The 16,768-nt window shown below is 34.8% G+C and overlaps 1 protein-coding gene across 1 annotated transcript in view; it reads left to right on the top strand.

Annotated features, from left to right (window-relative positions):
* LOC124399392 (dedicator of cytokinesis protein 3-like) overlaps positions 1 to 16,768 on the top strand; it is an 81,372-nt gene that overhangs the window by 44,423 nt on the left and 20,181 nt on the right. The window contains exons 20-29 of the mRNA XM_046870249.1: positions 95 to 178; positions 254 to 354; positions 784 to 865; positions 8,862 to 9,032; positions 9,251 to 9,443; positions 10,302 to 10,429; positions 10,546 to 10,695; positions 11,573 to 11,671; positions 11,903 to 11,997; positions 16,296 to 16,371. Coding sequence (XP_046726205.1) covers positions 95 to 178; positions 254 to 354; positions 784 to 865; positions 8,862 to 9,032; positions 9,251 to 9,443; positions 10,302 to 10,429; positions 10,546 to 10,695; positions 11,573 to 11,671; positions 11,903 to 11,997; positions 16,296 to 16,371 — 1,179 coding nt within the window. The remainder of the gene's footprint in view (positions 1 to 94; positions 179 to 253; positions 355 to 783; positions 866 to 8,861; positions 9,033 to 9,250; positions 9,444 to 10,301; positions 10,430 to 10,545; positions 10,696 to 11,572; positions 11,672 to 11,902; positions 11,998 to 16,295; positions 16,372 to 16,768) is intronic.

Genomic DNA, 16,768 nt, shown 5'->3' with positions numbered 1-16,768 from the left:
CAAACTTACACACACAAACACACAATTATTGTCCATACTGTATATCCCCACATGCTCACGTTTCAGTATGGTGGTGTGATCTGTGCTTTTGCAGTTTCTGCAGGATGTACTGGATACACTATTTTCTCTCCTTGATGACAACATTGACAAATATGGGCCACTTGTATTCCAGTCACTGGTAAGACTTTCTATTTTTACAAACATTTAATATACAATACACCAAAGTATTCTAAAAAATTCCCATCTGTTTCAGGTGTTCATCATTAACCTGCTCAGGGATCCACGGTATTACCATTTTCGCCCAGTTATGGACGCCTACATACACAACCAGTTCGCAGGAGCGCTGGCATACAAGTAAATAATATACTGCAGGCTTTTAAAGATTTTTTTATAGATTCAGTTTTTTTCTTTTAGACAGTTCTGAAGAAAATTATGTAGGTTTGGTTATAAGAAGAGCAAATCCATCTATGTTAAGCAGTTATTGATCATTTAAATTGCAATGTTAAATAGTAAGATTGCTCATCATTTTATTTAATGGAAAAATGACTGGAAAGTGAATGCCTAAAATTAAAAAATGTTTTGGCTATGAATTGATTTAGCAAAAGTTGTAAATGTTATGGGAGTTCTAAATTGACCCCAGCTTTAATAACTAACATAAAAAAATTATTAGGAGTTATTATTAGTTTCTCTTGATAGTTTTTTTGTGCTTTTTATACAAAAAAGCTTCGTAGTGCAGGTTTTACACATCAGTCCAAAAAAGTCTTGTAATGTTTTTCTGTGCAGAGAGCTGATTCGCTGTCTGAAGTGGTACATGGATCGCTCCGCTGAGGTTGTGAGACAGGACCACATTCAGGATGCAATGAGGGTCAGTAACAGTAAAGTGCTTGCTTATTTGTAGTTGTTCCCAAACTTGTGTGTTTGAATGGTCATGTTTGTAGATCTTGGTGTTAACCAAATGTGACTGTCTTAAAACTTTTTTTTTCACAAGAGCCAAAAGGGCTTATTTTAGTGGTGGAGGAGGTCAAGGTCAGGGTTAGATTTAGGTATAGGCATTGCATTATGTATGTGCAAGTGCCTTATAAGGAAAGAAATACAAATGTGTGTGGACCACAAATTACTTGGCCCAGTTTTTACGTACAGTGTTTTTTCCAAAATGCTACATTGACCATTATACATCATATTATACATATTTATACCTAAAGGTGTAGTTGTTTAATATTGCATTACAGTATAGCTGCAATGTAACATTGTGTTAATCGCTTGTTGGGTAACAGTTTTTTGCTTACTTGATCAGGTAGGTATCAGGTTAGTTAATGTTAGCTATCAATTTAGCTAGCTTGATGGTAGTCTAAATATTTAACTGGGGAAAATCCAAATGCTCATGTGGAATTTTGAGCTGATCTTGAAGCAGCATTTGAAAACGTTTCACATAAATGCACACAGTGACCCACCAAATACTTTTGTGTCTTTTTGTCAAATGAAAACATGACTGTAGTTCAATTGGTGATGGTAAATGCCTTGTTATAAACTAGCATACATATATAGGGTGTATTCCTTAGGGATAGGCTCTAGATCAGGTGTGACTGTTACCTGAATAAAACACTTTATTCCTCTCAATTATTAGAAAAAGGATGAATAGATTTTGTACATAAGTGGTGTTCATTTTTGTATTTATAACACACACACACACACACACACACACACACACACACACACACACACACACACACACACACACACACACATTGTGCTTGTGTAAATTTTCTCTTTTTTAATGACTTATTAAAAAATATTATTATTACTTTATATAACAACCTGTGATTCCTGTGTGCCAACAAGTAACAGGAATCAACAAGGAACCAAATCAATCAATAAGCATAATGTAAGAAAACTCAAAAATGCAAAAATGTGAAATGATGTACAGTAACACCGTTGAGGTCTCTGATAGTCGCTTATAATAAAAATAGATAATAGTTAGATTTTTTTTTGTAATGAAAAATGCATGCAAACACTTCATGTACCCAATTTGTCTTAACATGAAATCAAACCTCCTATAGATGTACGAAGTACAAATACTTTGTTACTCTACTTCAGTGGTGGGCTGTCAGGGCCAGCAAAGCCTTCTCTGCTGGCCTAAACACTATCAGAAGCCCTGATCCACATTAACAACCTAAATTCTAATATTTGTTTCATGAAATTGTATTAATTTATTCCCAACAGTCTATTCTCTTCATGTCGTAGCGTTTCCCTTGGCTGCACTGCTTTTATTATGTGGATGTGGATGTTAGATTTTTTTGCCCAATCAGATTTTGGCCTCTATGTGCTGTCATGTCAATCTAAACTCCCCAGGGCCTGCAAAATAAGTACTGCTGGCCTTTTTACCTTAGTCTCCTTAAGAAATAGCTCTGTTTCTTTAACCATTCAGATTTCAAATTCGTCTTACAGGGCAGCTAGCTGGCCCAGAATAGCATCAGCATTTTTCCATCCTCTGATTGGTTGGTCAGAGGAAAACTGTTACAGCCAAGTTCGACAAGCAAAACATATCTGTAGTGCTCTGCACACATTAATACATCTAAGTCAGACTTTTTTATGCCTACGGAGAAAGAGAAATTAATTTGGTCTTGGACATACTTAAAAATCCATTTTCAAGAAAAGCTAGACATGGTGAGGAGGTCGGCCAACCCCGAAGCTAGTTAGCTTGTCTCAGCCCGGGAAAGGGTTTGTTCGCCACTTCCAGACGAGTGAATACGAGCGGTACCACTGGCTTACAGCCTCTGAGGAGCGGTGCATATTATGAGCATGTATCTCTAGTGAGTAGGTTGTATTTTATTTAAATTTTAATGTTTTTGTCATGTTTTTAGACAAATATTGATTCTGAACTGTTCCAGATGATGTAGGTGCACAGTTGCAGTTGTAGTGTAGAGGTTTGGAGTTTGCTTTAGTTAAATGGTATTTACCCTCCATATGCAAAATGCCTCTCTCTCTCTGTAATGCCACGTGTTGTTATATTGCATTTTTGTATTGTTGGTTTTTATAATTGCGACGTGATAGTGGTGGTATTAGGAGGTGGATTAAGTCGGATAAGTCTCCATTAAAGGCCCAGGTAACAAATGCACGGCCTGCTGTACTCATGTAGATTTTCTGGTATCAGTACTTTAATTCACTATTTATTTACACTAAACAACTTTTTACTTCCACTCATTAAATTTTTTACACAAATATCTATACTTTGAAGGTCTTATATTTTCAATATAATTTTAAATAGGCTTGTTACTTTAATTTTAATTTATTTGTGACATTATCAATATTTTTTCTTCTTGTGCCATTTCCAGCCCATCAACCTATTTCCTGTCATTGCGTGGCTTTTTCAATCTACCACTGAGTATCATTTCATGGCTCTCACACACCACAGATGTAGGCTAGTTTACAAAGCTAAACAATAAGCAAGGCAGAAGGCAACAAGAATTTTTCTCTGCTTCTGTCTGTTCAGTCTGGATACATTCATGAGATAACAAAATTTGAAATTCTTTTGTATTTATACATTAATTTGATGTGAGGTTTAAAAACCAGCATTAAAACTGTTAGTAATAATGGCTACTTTATACTCAAGTACATGTCAGAGAACATACTTGTTTAGGATACCTTGAGTGAAAAAGTATAGTCAGTACTTTTACCAGAGTCTTTGAAATGACTATCTGATGTGTGTTCTATTGCCATCTCTCGCAGTTGACTGTGTGATTGTCCAACGTTTTGGCATATTTGCAAGGAATATTTCCAGCAAAGTAAAATGAACGTTGAGATGATAAATCATACACACGTAATTTGCTTAAATATGATGCTTAAAGGTGACTATATATCTTTACAATGATTCAAGTTACAAATATTTGCTGAAAGATCCTATAAATGTTTAAATGTAGACAACATTCATGTTTGTTTAAAAGTTAGCATATTAGCAAAGTAAAATGTAGGTCGAGAGGACAAAGCTTTTAAAAAAACATGCAATACACATAATCTGTAAAATATGATGCACCTAGTAAATCGACAGTACATCTTATAATGATTAAAATTATTATTTAGAATTATTATTATTAATTTCTTTTTTTTTTTTATAGAATGTGGGAAATAGTTAAATCGCCCGTAACTGCAATTATGGCAAAACTAAGATGTAATGTGTAATTCATTTAAAAATATAGAAATAGAAAATATCTTACCTTGTAAATCTCCAAATCCGAATTTAATCCATCCTTGTCACTAAATCAGTATTGCAGGAATATTCCACCCTAAATTGCCACCATTATAGTTTTTTTATAATTTATTTTACTTTGCAACTGTAAGGCGCCTGCGAAACATGTATATTTGCACGTCACATCAGCAAATCAGGTACAGTCAATGTAATTTGATTATGTTGGTTTCGGATCCATTATATTAATGTTATGAAAGAGTAATTCTGAAAAATAATAGTATCTTATAGCATTTTAAATATATCTTATTTGTATTGTTTTCTCCCATCCAAAGAAGAGCTTGAATAATTTAATTCCCCTGCATTTAGATTTATGCATTTGGCAGATCTACATCCAACAGCAGAGATGCCTAAGATACCCACAACACTGACATCTCAAATTAATCTTTATTAATCGCAAATTCTACAGTTAGTTTCATATAGTAACTGATTCCATAACTCAACATCAGGTATCCCATATATTATGTTGTAATTTAATGTATTATAAAGTTGGTTACACCATATATTAATGTATATGTATCCTACATATGTATAGACACATTAGACATGTTTGTACATATACTTAATTATATGTCTCAAGCAACCAATAGAACTACAAATATGTTTATATATCTTCTGTATACACTGTATATACACTGTGTATACACTGTATATATATATATATATATATATATATATATATATATATATATATATATATATATATATATATATATATAGGAAAATAAGTATTTGAACACCCTGCTATTTTGCAAGTTCTCCCACTTAGAAATCATGGAGGGGTCTGAAATTGTCATCGTAGGTGCATGTCCACTGTGAGAGACAAAAAAAAATAATCCAGAAATCACAATGTATAATTTTTTAACTTTTTATTTGTATGATACAGCTGCAAATAAGTATTTGAACACCTGAGCAAGTCAATGTTAATATTTGGTACAGTAGCCTTTGTTTGCACCAGGTTTGCACACACTGCAGGAGGGATTTTGGCCCACTCCTCCACACAGATCTTCTCTAGATCAGTCAGGTTTCTGGCCTGTCACTGAGAAACACGGAGTTTGAGCTCCCTCCAAAGATTTTCTATTGGGTTTAGGTCTGGAGAGTGGCTAGGCCACGCCAGAACCTTGATATGCTTCTTACAGAGCCACTCCTTGGTCATCCTGGCTGTGTGCTTCGGGTTATTGTCATGTTGGAAGACCCAGCCTCGACCCATCTTCAATGCTCTAACTGAGGGAAGGAGGTTGTTTCCCAAAATCTCGCAATACATGGCCCCGGTCATCCTCTCCTTAATACAGTGCAGTCGCCCTGTCACATGTGCAGAAAAACACCCCCAAAGCATGATGCTACCACCCTCATGCTTCACAGTAGGGATGGTGTTCTTGGGATGGTACTCATCATTCTTCTTCCTCCAAACACGTTTAGTGGAATTATGACCCAAAAGTTCTATTTTGGTCTCATCTGACCACATGACTTTCTCCCATGACTCCTCTGGATCATCCAAATGGTCATTGGCAAACTTAAGATGTGCCTGGACATGTGCTGGTTTAAACAGGGGAAGCTTCAGTGCCATGCATGATTTCAAACCATGACGTCTTAGTGTATTACCAACAGTAACCTTGGAAACGGTGCTCCCAGCTCTTTTCAGGTCATTGACCAGCTCCTCCCGTGTAGTTCTGGGCTGATTTCTCACCTTCCTTAGGATCATTGAGACCCCACGAGGTGAGATCTTGCATGGAGCCCCAGTCTGAGGGAGATTGACAGTCATGTTAAGCTTCTTCCATTTTCTAATGGTTGCTCCAACAGTGGACCTTTTTTCACCAAGCTGCTTAGCAACTTCCCCGTAGCCCTGTCCAGCCTTGTGTAGGTGTACAATTTTGTCTCTAGTGTCTTTGGACAGCTCTTTGGTCTTGGCCATGTTAGTAGTTGGATTCTTACTGATTGTATGGGGTGGGCAGGTGTCTTTATGCAGCTAACGACCTCAAACAGGTGCATCTAATTTAGGATAATAAATGTATTGGAGGTGGACATTTTAAAGGCAGACTAAAAGGTCTTTGAGGGTCAGAATTCTAGCTGATGTTCAAATAGTTATTTGCAGCTGTATCATACAAATAAATAGTTTAAAAATCATATATTGTGATTTCTGGATTTTTTTTTTTTTATATTATGTCTCTCACAGTTGACATGCACCTACGATGACAATTTCAGACCCCTCCATGATTTCTAAGTGGGAGAACTTGCAAAAAAGCAGGGTGTTCAAATACTTATTTTCTTCACTGTATATATACTGTAATAACTATCATTTTATATATATAGCCATATATCAGATTTCCATATGGGATGACAGCATGAGTGATTTGGCTAATATTTGTTTGAGAAGTGCCAGATCTGTATCCAGTTTTTCATGCGCCAGTGGCTGAAAATGGCTAACCTGAAAATTTTACTACACTGAAATTTTACTGGACAAATAAAATTACCAAATGAGCCACTAATCACTTTTTATGATATAGTTTCCTGTGTTTCTTTAAAACATGTTTCTCCCCACACAAAGCCACATGAGCCAAATCCACCAGCAAGGCATCATTATAGTGCCTTATGCACAGTGTGACTCTGGTCAGAATTGTGTGTAAATACAAAAAAATGCATGTTTTAAAGCAGGGCTTAAAAGATTTAATTTTGTGTGTTAAGATGTGTATTTACATTTAATGCACTGACACTTAACAGAGTTGTCAAATGAGAAAACCTCTTTGTGCAGTTTGTTTCACCTGACAAAAATGTAATTTAACTGACTTGAAATGAGCTATCAAACTGTGGGAGACAACATAGATTGTTTGTCACTAGCAAAAATAAGGAAATATTGTGATTAAGAACAAAGGCATATTGTGTTGTAAATTACTTCTTCCTCATAGTTCCCAGAAACACCTGGAAGATTTCTGATAAAAATGCAAGTTCAAATAATGAAATATTTTATATCTGTATTTCAATTAGAAGCAGTGCAGATGTTAAGGAGACAAACAAATGATTCACTTTGCCTTCTTGATCCCCCATTATTTCAAAGCTTGTTTACTTTGACTTGTGAGTGAGATATTATTTAACATGCTTTTTATAACCAGTAATTTTATCTACAGCTTCTAATGGGTCATGCCATTTGGCTGGTGACTGAAAGAAGAACTGGATATAGAGACTGTCATTATGATGATTAGATGCAGTAAGAAAAAATACTGTCTTTTCTAAGGTTCTAGTTGTATGTTGTCAGTAAATGCCTCTAACTCTGTGGATAAGCCAGACTCATATTTGTGTCAATACACATACAGTGATCAGGAAGAGTAGGCAGAAGTTCTAGCCTAATTTAGCTTTAGAGGGGGCGAGCACTGCTTTCTTCCTGGATACATGCATGCTGTGGCCAAGGGAACTGTGATTTTTAGAGCCTCTGTCTAATAAGAATCCTTTTTCTATTATCAGCTGGATGATTCGTGATGGTTTCCAGTCTCAAAATTGTGTGTCTGATTGTTAAATAAAAGAACAGGTGTGTTCGTTGTACTCTCCAAAAAAATTTTTTTTCCACCTTTTATGTCCTGTCTGTACCTGTTTTTGAGGTATTTCAATTCAAGCCTAAGGCACTTGTTCTTGTTATCAAGGACACTGATGCAGTATCAAGAAATCTCAGTGTTCTGGTAATATAATAACAAACTGCTTCTTCCTTGGGTATTTAGATGTAGATGTATTTAAATTTAATGCATTACAGTGATATGACACATTTAGATGCTGTATTTATCTGTCATGCTTTGAAATCCTACCACCTGATGCACTAAATTGTTTGAACTGGGTTAAGACTGTTAGAAAATTATTTGCTTGACAGATTAACAGGTGATCATTTCATAACCAGAACAAATGACAAAATAACCTCCTGTTTACCTCACAGGGAAAATATTGACAGAAAAGCCAACCAAACACATCTAATATCTTAACTGTAAGAAAATTGCACCACAGCTCAGATCAAAATTTGGACAAAAGGACATTTGTGACATTTTTGTCAGTGGTGCAAATACTATATTATATATTTTGTGGATAATATATAATATAATATTAATATATCTATGCAAATACTATATTATGCATTTTGTGGATAATATGTACCTTAAATTAATACTTTTCAAGTTTTTAATACTCTAATCAACATGGCATGGACAAACATCGATGCTTTATTCAAATGTATGCTTATTATTAGTGAAGCTATACTCCACATAAATGTTTTAAAGTAATTATGGTGTACTACGCAAATCATCAGGACACCAAACTTTTTCAATGTTTCCACTCGGACGGTTTTAATTGCCGGATGTGTGCATGGGGAATACAGATATACAGTAGATGGCGGTAATGAACCGGCAACACAGATGTTGATGAAGAAGAAGAAGAATCATGGCGGATTTAAAAACTGCATGTTATGTTCACTTGTGTTATTTTTTACTAATATTTAAATTAGTTTGATGATCTGAAACATTACAGTTGACAAATGTGCAAAAATATAATAAAGCAATCTGGAGGGACAAACACTTTTTCACACCATTGTGTGTGTGTGTGTGTGTGTGTGTGTGTGTGTGTGTGTTTGTGTGTTTATGTATTTCAGGCACTGGAATACCTGTTCAAGTTTATCGTTCAGTCTCGTTCTCTGTACTCACGAGCTACATGTGGAATGGAAGAGGAGCAGTTTCGAGCCAGCATTCATGAACTCTTTCAATCCATTCGTTTTCTGCTCAGCCTGGATGGACGAAATGCTGAGACACTTGTTTGCACTCAGGTGATGCACACATACTATTTGCTTGATCCAACAAAAGTTTACAAAATAGTTCAGCATCATAAGGGGTGGCAGAAGAACATATGCATGCTATACTGAATTGAACACAATAATACTTCCGTAATGTAATTTACAAAAAAGAACAAAAAGGGTTCATTTCTTAATTTTAATATCCTCAAATTACACAATGGATATGAATTTCTTTTTCTTGCCCTCTTTAGGCCACCTTATTGACCAGTTTTCCGGATATTTTTGACGAACTGCTGCAGATGTTCACAGTTCAGGAGGTGGCTGAGCTGGTCAGAGGGACGCTAGCAAGCATGCCTAGCACTGTTGATATTGGTCAGTCCATGGATGTGGTTAAACTGCAGTCAATCTCACGTACCGTGGACAGCAGGCTTTTCTACTTTCCTGGTAGGACATGGGTTTGTTGGCATTATAATTTTAACATGGCAGTAACCCTAGGATGCATGGGTTTACAACTATCGTAAGGGAAGATGTCAAGGCGTTGAAAAAGAAGTAATGCTCATGGAGTGCTTTCATGATTCAATAAAGTGTTGGAGTGTTGGAAAGCCAGTGCAGGTGAGCTAAACAGTTGCAGAAGAATAAACACAGACACAGTGTAGAAGAGAGGCCAATAAAATGTACCTTTGGGTGGTTTTAAAGACGTTCTGGCAAAACATTTCAGTGCCTCAGAAGGGATGGACCATGGGAGACCATGCACAACTCTATAGCAAGTATAGGGTGGTATTGACTTCAGTTTAGGATAGTCTGAAGTGAGACACACCTTTCATCCAGTGGATATGCTTGCCAGGGGAAAATCCAAAAAAATGGCAGGGTCCACAACTATGATGACTCTAATCATCTGAGATTATAGTGCTTATAACTGTAGTGCCATGTGGATTTGAGAATCTCTATGATTGTGTACCTTGGATTTTTGTCGTAGGAGGTTCTGCAGAATATATTGGGACTGAAGAGATTTTATCTTAAAGTTATCTTAGGAACATCTAGTTTAGGAGCTGCTGGAATGTATGGGTGGGGAGAGAAATGTCTGCACTGACATTTAGAGCCACTTGCCAGCACAGCCCCTACTAGGTAATGTTGAGGGGAAATTATTAATAATTTAACATTTACACTTTTTTGATAGTTTCCTAAATAATAGCTCGATACTTGCACAATTGCATACAATAAATATCTCATATGTAACATCTCTCTTTCTCTCTCTCTCTCTCTCTCTCTCTCTCTCTCTCTCTCTCTCTCTCTCTCTATCAGAATCTCGAAGTATTTTGCTTCCTGTTGTACTACATCACATTCACCTTCACTTGAGACAGCAGCGAGAGCTACTGCTGTGTGCCAAAATCCTGAGCAGTATCTTCTCCATCCTCAACACCAGTGCTCAGGTGCATTCACACACTGCTTGTGAAAGATGTTTTGTTGTAAAGTCTTATCTGTTACACATATAAAGTGTAATAAATTGTTCATTATTTCCCTTCACTGTTTCTCTTTGTTCTTGTAGGAGTCTTTGTGTGTGCAGGATGAGGTGGAGATGATGGTGGAGAGCTTATTAGATGTACTCTTGCAAACACTCTTATCCATCATGAGCAAAAGCCAGGCGGTGGAAAACAGCAGAAATCAGCGCTGTCCTCAGTGCACAGCTGAGATAACGGTTAGCTTCTCTCAACAGATTTTACCTCTTTTGTTCCCCGCTTTGTTGATGACTGTTCAGGAGCTTTTATCCTGATCATATCTTTAAACCATTTCTCTTCTGTTCAGGTTGTAAGGATCTATTTTGTTAATAGTTAAGCTGAAATAATAATGTGCTTTACTCAGTGAACTTGAAAAAAAAAACAATATTAATAATAATAATTTTATATTTATCAGTTATAATTACAATCATTTTTTTTTTTTTTACAAAAATTCATATATTCATATGCCGACTTTATTCATTTCACTTGTATTTGTAGGAACATACTGTCTTATCAGAGTAAATAATGAAGTGGCTTCTTTATTATTGATGTTTTATGTTTTATTAAGTCTTGAAAAAGATTTGAATGAGACTTTTTTTTTTGCATTCTTTTTTTAGTCATATGTAGTCATGCCCATTTAAAGGAAGTATTAGCCATCAATAGTATTATTGACATCAGTTTGTGTGATTTTCCTTACAATATACTCTCATATTCCCCACTAAGATTGTTCAGACAGTAACACTTGATGTTTCTTAATATTGTCAATATTTGGTAACTGACAGCCTACGACAGCTGAAAGTTGGTGTTGCCATCTGGACTACGGACTCAATTTTACAAGCGAAGGGAAGTAATCTTAAATACAAGAAATTGACAAGACTTTAGAATCCTTAGGCCGTATCTTCTCCCAAGTGTTTTTTAAAAGGAGGGGGACGTCTAAGAAAGACTGTAGCAGCTTTGGCACGGTTGCTGGCACTGCTCAATGTGGAAGATGGGTTTGATTTCTCCTTGTGTGTTTGGTTTTCCAGCAGGGAAAAGATTTGTGTGATGACTGTGCATATTTGATTGGTCTTCTTATAGGGCGAGTATGTGTCCTGTCTCCTATCCCTATTGAAAATGATGTCTGAGCTGCATTTTCACCACCTGCTCAACAACTTTCACAGTAAAGATGAACTCAAGGTGACAAAAATGCACTGACGTCATTCAAACATACAAGCTCATTTTAAAGGATTTTGTATAATGTAGGCACAGATTAACAAAATTGTACTGAAACTGCATCAAACAAAGATCATAACACAAGAAACGAAGCAAATCTATTGGATGTTTTACATATTTATATGCCACAAGAAATATATTGTGCTTGTGTCTCTGTGTAACTGTGTTTGGGTAAATCTCCTTTCAACCTGGCAGGAGTTTCTGCTAAAGATCTTCTGTGTGTTTCGAAATCTGATGAAGCTTGGCGTGTTTCCTCGAGACTGGAGTGCTATGCGGCTTCTTACCAGCCAGTGAGTATTTACTTAGTTACTAGGGCCAGTACAGTATGTATAATGCCAATCAGTAACATTTTTTGCCTTAATGGGGCAATAATACTATAAATGTATTGTTTTCTTAGGCCTGATAATAAGAACAATGTATAAAATGCTTGACCTTAGAGAAAATACTTTATTAATCCTTTATTTAAAATGATTGGGTTTTAAAGCATAGACATTCAAAAATAAAAAAAAAGCTGTTTGGTCAGAACGATTAGCCATACTACAACTGTTTGATGGGAAAGTATCATTAAGAGGTACAAAGCTGATAATACAATACAAATTTAGAGGTAAAATATAACAAGCAACAAAATATTGCAATAGCATCTGAAATGGAACCAAGAACATTTTAAAAATAGGACATTGCCTAAATTTATGTTAAGCTAAGTCTCAGTTTCTCACTTCTGAAAATAAACACATTTTGTCTCTGAAAATCACAGTTCATATTTGGTAAAATAAAAAATAAAAAAAGATTCTTAAATAATATTTCATTCAGTTTCTGCCATTCAAATCAAAAGAATTTCTGCACCCTTTGGTATAAATTTTAGTTTAAACAACTATAACTGTTATTGATGAGAGCTTTCTGTGCCATATTTTGTACAGGAGCTTCAGTATGATTCTATTTGCTCACACATCAGTATCAATACTGAAATACTTAGTCATGCTTATATATGCATCAGTGCTGCCTGCTTAACTAAGTATATTGTGTCCACAAAACCCAAACTGTATGCATGGCTCTTTTTTAACAGAAGGAGTGATCAATAAAATGGTAAAGTAACCAACCCAATATTACTTCGCATCACAGGCAGGAGTTGGCAGCAATTCAAGCAATTCCGAATTCACTGATGCTTTTATTAATTTTGCATCCCATGTGATCCCTTGGACATGTTTACTTAGATAAGTGTGTAAGTGTGTATTACAGGAATTGCTTGAGAAAATTTGGTTAAAGCCTCAACAGCAGCAACACGAGGAATATGTAATTGGCTGTAATTTGGGATTGGCTGCTGTTCAGTGTATCTTAACATAAATAGCAGGAGGGATTTAAGGAAGCCATAATCCTGGAGGTGTACATAGTCAATGTTTTCAGTAAATTCATTTCAGATGTATTTCATTTGTACAGTGCATTTAAGGATAACATCTCTAAGTACTGTAGATCAAGATCCCTAATGAGCAGGGGGCAAAGTGGCATGAAAAACATAAGATGACATGATGAAACAATGCAAGAAAGCCATCTTCTTCTGGTGACACCAGATAGTGGAACTGTGATCATTACAAGATATATAAGTTAAATGTTCTGAGTTAATATTGTGGTTTATTGTAGTTATACAATAAATGCTGAAAAAAGTTTTAAGAATGAGAATAGCAGCTCATAGGAGGCAACAGTGACTCATCAATTATATCAACTGTTTAACTAATGTTAATATATAGTCCTCATTAAAAATGCTAAACATTTAAAAATCTGTTCAAATCTTTTTAAATGTCACTTGAGAGAAACAAGATTATAAATTAAACTCGACTAAACAAGCTTTAGTTGAATTATCTTATAATTATTAGCTTTAGTAATTATCCTATTGGGATACTATTAAAATGGGAACTACTATAAGCACACATTGTTTTCAGGGTAGGAGCAGTGGACATGTTAAAAAATACCGCCAAGATTTTAATTCTATAAAATAACTTTTAAGAGCTTTTTAATGTTAACACCATTAGTAAGTGCAGACAGTGTGCTAATTTCTAATTATCAGATACTGTATATTGATACTGTAACGATTGGAAAATAGTGAAAAGTGGTTTATAGAGTAATAATTGTAGAGTGTAGAGATTGTAGAGCTGAGTGTAGAACCCAGCCATTAAGCTTGCACAAGCCAGTGCACTCTTAGTGCCGGTCCCAAGCCCGGATAAATAGGGAGGGTTGCATTAGGAAGAGCATTCAGCGTAAAATATGTACCAAATTGAGCATGCGGGTTGTAGAGTAACAACAAAGATACATCTAAAAATCACTCACCATGAAATTTGATATTTGCTTATTATAAGTTAGGGCGATGTGTAAATATAAATAAAAACAGAATGCCATGTATAGCAAATCTCATAAACTCATGTATTATTAACAATAGAACATTGAAAACATATTAAATGTTTACGCTGTGGAAATGTACCATTTTAAGGGACAAAGTAGTATACATTTTATTTGATAGCTGCAACATGTCTCAAAACAAGTGTTGCTAAAAAGAAACAGCTGGAGGAACATTTTGCAACTAATTAGGTTAACTGGCAACATGTCAGCAACATGACCGGGTATAACAAATAGTATCTTGTAAAGGCAGTGTATAATGCAGAAATGCTGCTGTCTTCTCTGAGTCAAAGCTCATTTAAATTGGATTGATGCAATGTAAAAATCTGTTTTGTGGTCAGATGGATTAAAATTTTTAATTCTTTTTGGAAACCATGGACTCCGTATGTGTGCTTGGGATTAAAGAGGAGGGGGACCATCCGGCTTTTTATCAGAGCTCAGTTGTAAAGCCTGCATCTCTGAGGTTATGTGGTGCATTAGTAACTACTGTATGTAAAAGGCAGCTTGCATATCTGGAAAGGCCCAATCAAGACATAAAGATCAACATATGCTGCTATTCAGGCAACATTTTTTTCAGGGAAGCTCTTACATATTTCAGCAAGATAATGCCAAACCACATACTGCATTTTTTACAAAAGCATGACTACATAGTTACAGAAGAGTCCAGGTGCTAAACTGGCCTACCTACAGTCCAGACCTTTCACTAATGAAAATATTTGGCACATCATGAAATGAAAAATATGACAATGAACACCCAGGACTGTTGAGCAGCTGAAATCCTGTATCAGACACAAATGGGAAAAAATTCTCCTCCTAATACTCCAGCAAGTTGCCCCCTCAGTTCCTAGACGTATGATGGACTGTTGATAAAAAGAAGAGGGGATGCTACACAGTGGTAAACATGGGCCTGTCTCAACTTTTTTTGAGATTTGTTCTGGCCATCAAATAGAATATTACCTTATCCTTTGCCTTAAATTGATACATTTCCCTAAATTAAACATGTTTCTATATTGTATTGTGAATAAAATATGGGTTATTTGCAACAGTTAAAATAACTGTCTTATAAATAAGGGGGTTTAGGAAGTCTTTAATATATTCAAATGAGCAGTAGGAGGAAAGGCAGAAAGCAGAGTAAGCAGAAGAAACAATGCGAGTCCATGCTGTTTTCAACCTTGTCTTAGTTCTTAACATTTATTGAAAAGCTTGTCCAACATGTTGTTCAAATATGTTTATCTTAATATTTTGCACAGAAATCTGCAAAAGAAAATATTATACTGCATCTAAGAAGATTCATACAGCATGTTGTAAACAATAGTTCCTGGTATTTCATGCACTTTGTAGGTATTAATAAAAATTATCCTTAGTAATAACATTGGAGTAACATTGACTAGATTTGTAGCACAATGTTAACTATTCTTTTAAATCAAGGGCAGTGTATATAAATGTACTTATGCTGCTAATCTTGGTTAAATGTAAACTATCCATTAATAACAATGGCATTTAATACAAAAATGTAGTATTTGTTTAAAAAAAAAATTTTATTTTGGGTTTAAGCATACAGTTTGGTGGTGTTTTATAATTTACTTGATATATAATTTTTCAGAATTTCATAGTTTTGCCATGATAAACACTTCTTAATATTTTATTGCAAAGATACACAAGACAATAAAAGAAATGCATTTTGCTTTCATGCTTAAAAGTATTTACCTAACAGTCCACATTTGCTTTGACTAATGGAATATATTTTTCAGTTATGTATTGAAAGCTGTAATATATCATTATAAAAATGCCCATTATGCAATTCTATGATTTCCATTTCTATCAAATTTAAGTACCAGAGCTCAGCTGCACTTTCTGTTCACATATTGTTCTTAAGTTCAAACAGAAAATGCTGAAAATATTTGTCAGTATTTTCTGTGGCTTCTACATATATATCAATTGTACATAAGATTTATGTGCATATGTTCATTGCAGTTTAACTTTTAATATATTAAATAATTTTATGTAAATAATTTATATTGATGGTATGATAATATGTAAATCAATTATGAAAATGTACCATTATAGTAACCAACACAAATAAGTTTACTAATTAATGCAGTACTGATTGTTTTTTTTAGTGATTGTTTATCATTGTTGATCATTGGAATTTTTTTACTGGCTCCCAGAATTAAGTCTGCATTCATCTGTATTTCTTGTGCAGGATTATTGTGATGACAACCCAATATCTGACTCCTGCACTTCACAAGAACTTCTCAGATGCAGACTTTGATTTTAAGGTAAAGAATTAGTTTTCTCCATTTTACTTATTTTACTATATAACTATAAGCTAAATTATATAATATGGGCTATAAAAAAGTTTCCATAACAAAAATCAGTTAACATAACAAATACATATATGTTGCGAAACACCGGGAACATGCTATTGCCTTCTCAATTAGAAATACTGGTAATTTGGTGTATTTTAATAAACAATCCTGAGTCTTGTGAAACTCATAATAATAAATAGGCTTATCTTCTATATATACTACTTGTAACATGAACTTTATTGTTAACCTTAAAATAAAAGAGTTGTGGTCTGTAAAAGAGAATTGCATAATAGGAGAATGTTCACCAAAATATTCATTGATTTACATATAAATTTGATACTTTGATAATTTGGATTAATGTTTAGAA

This window comes from Silurus meridionalis, chromosome 17, assembly GCF_014805685.1.
Source record: "Silurus meridionalis isolate SWU-2019-XX chromosome 17, ASM1480568v1, whole genome shotgun sequence".
Classification (NCBI taxonomy): domain Eukaryota; kingdom Metazoa; phylum Chordata; class Actinopteri; order Siluriformes; family Siluridae; genus Silurus; species Silurus meridionalis.
The sequence above is the reverse complement of the archived record's forward strand: the minus strand, read 5'-3'. Positions and strand labels throughout refer to the sequence as shown.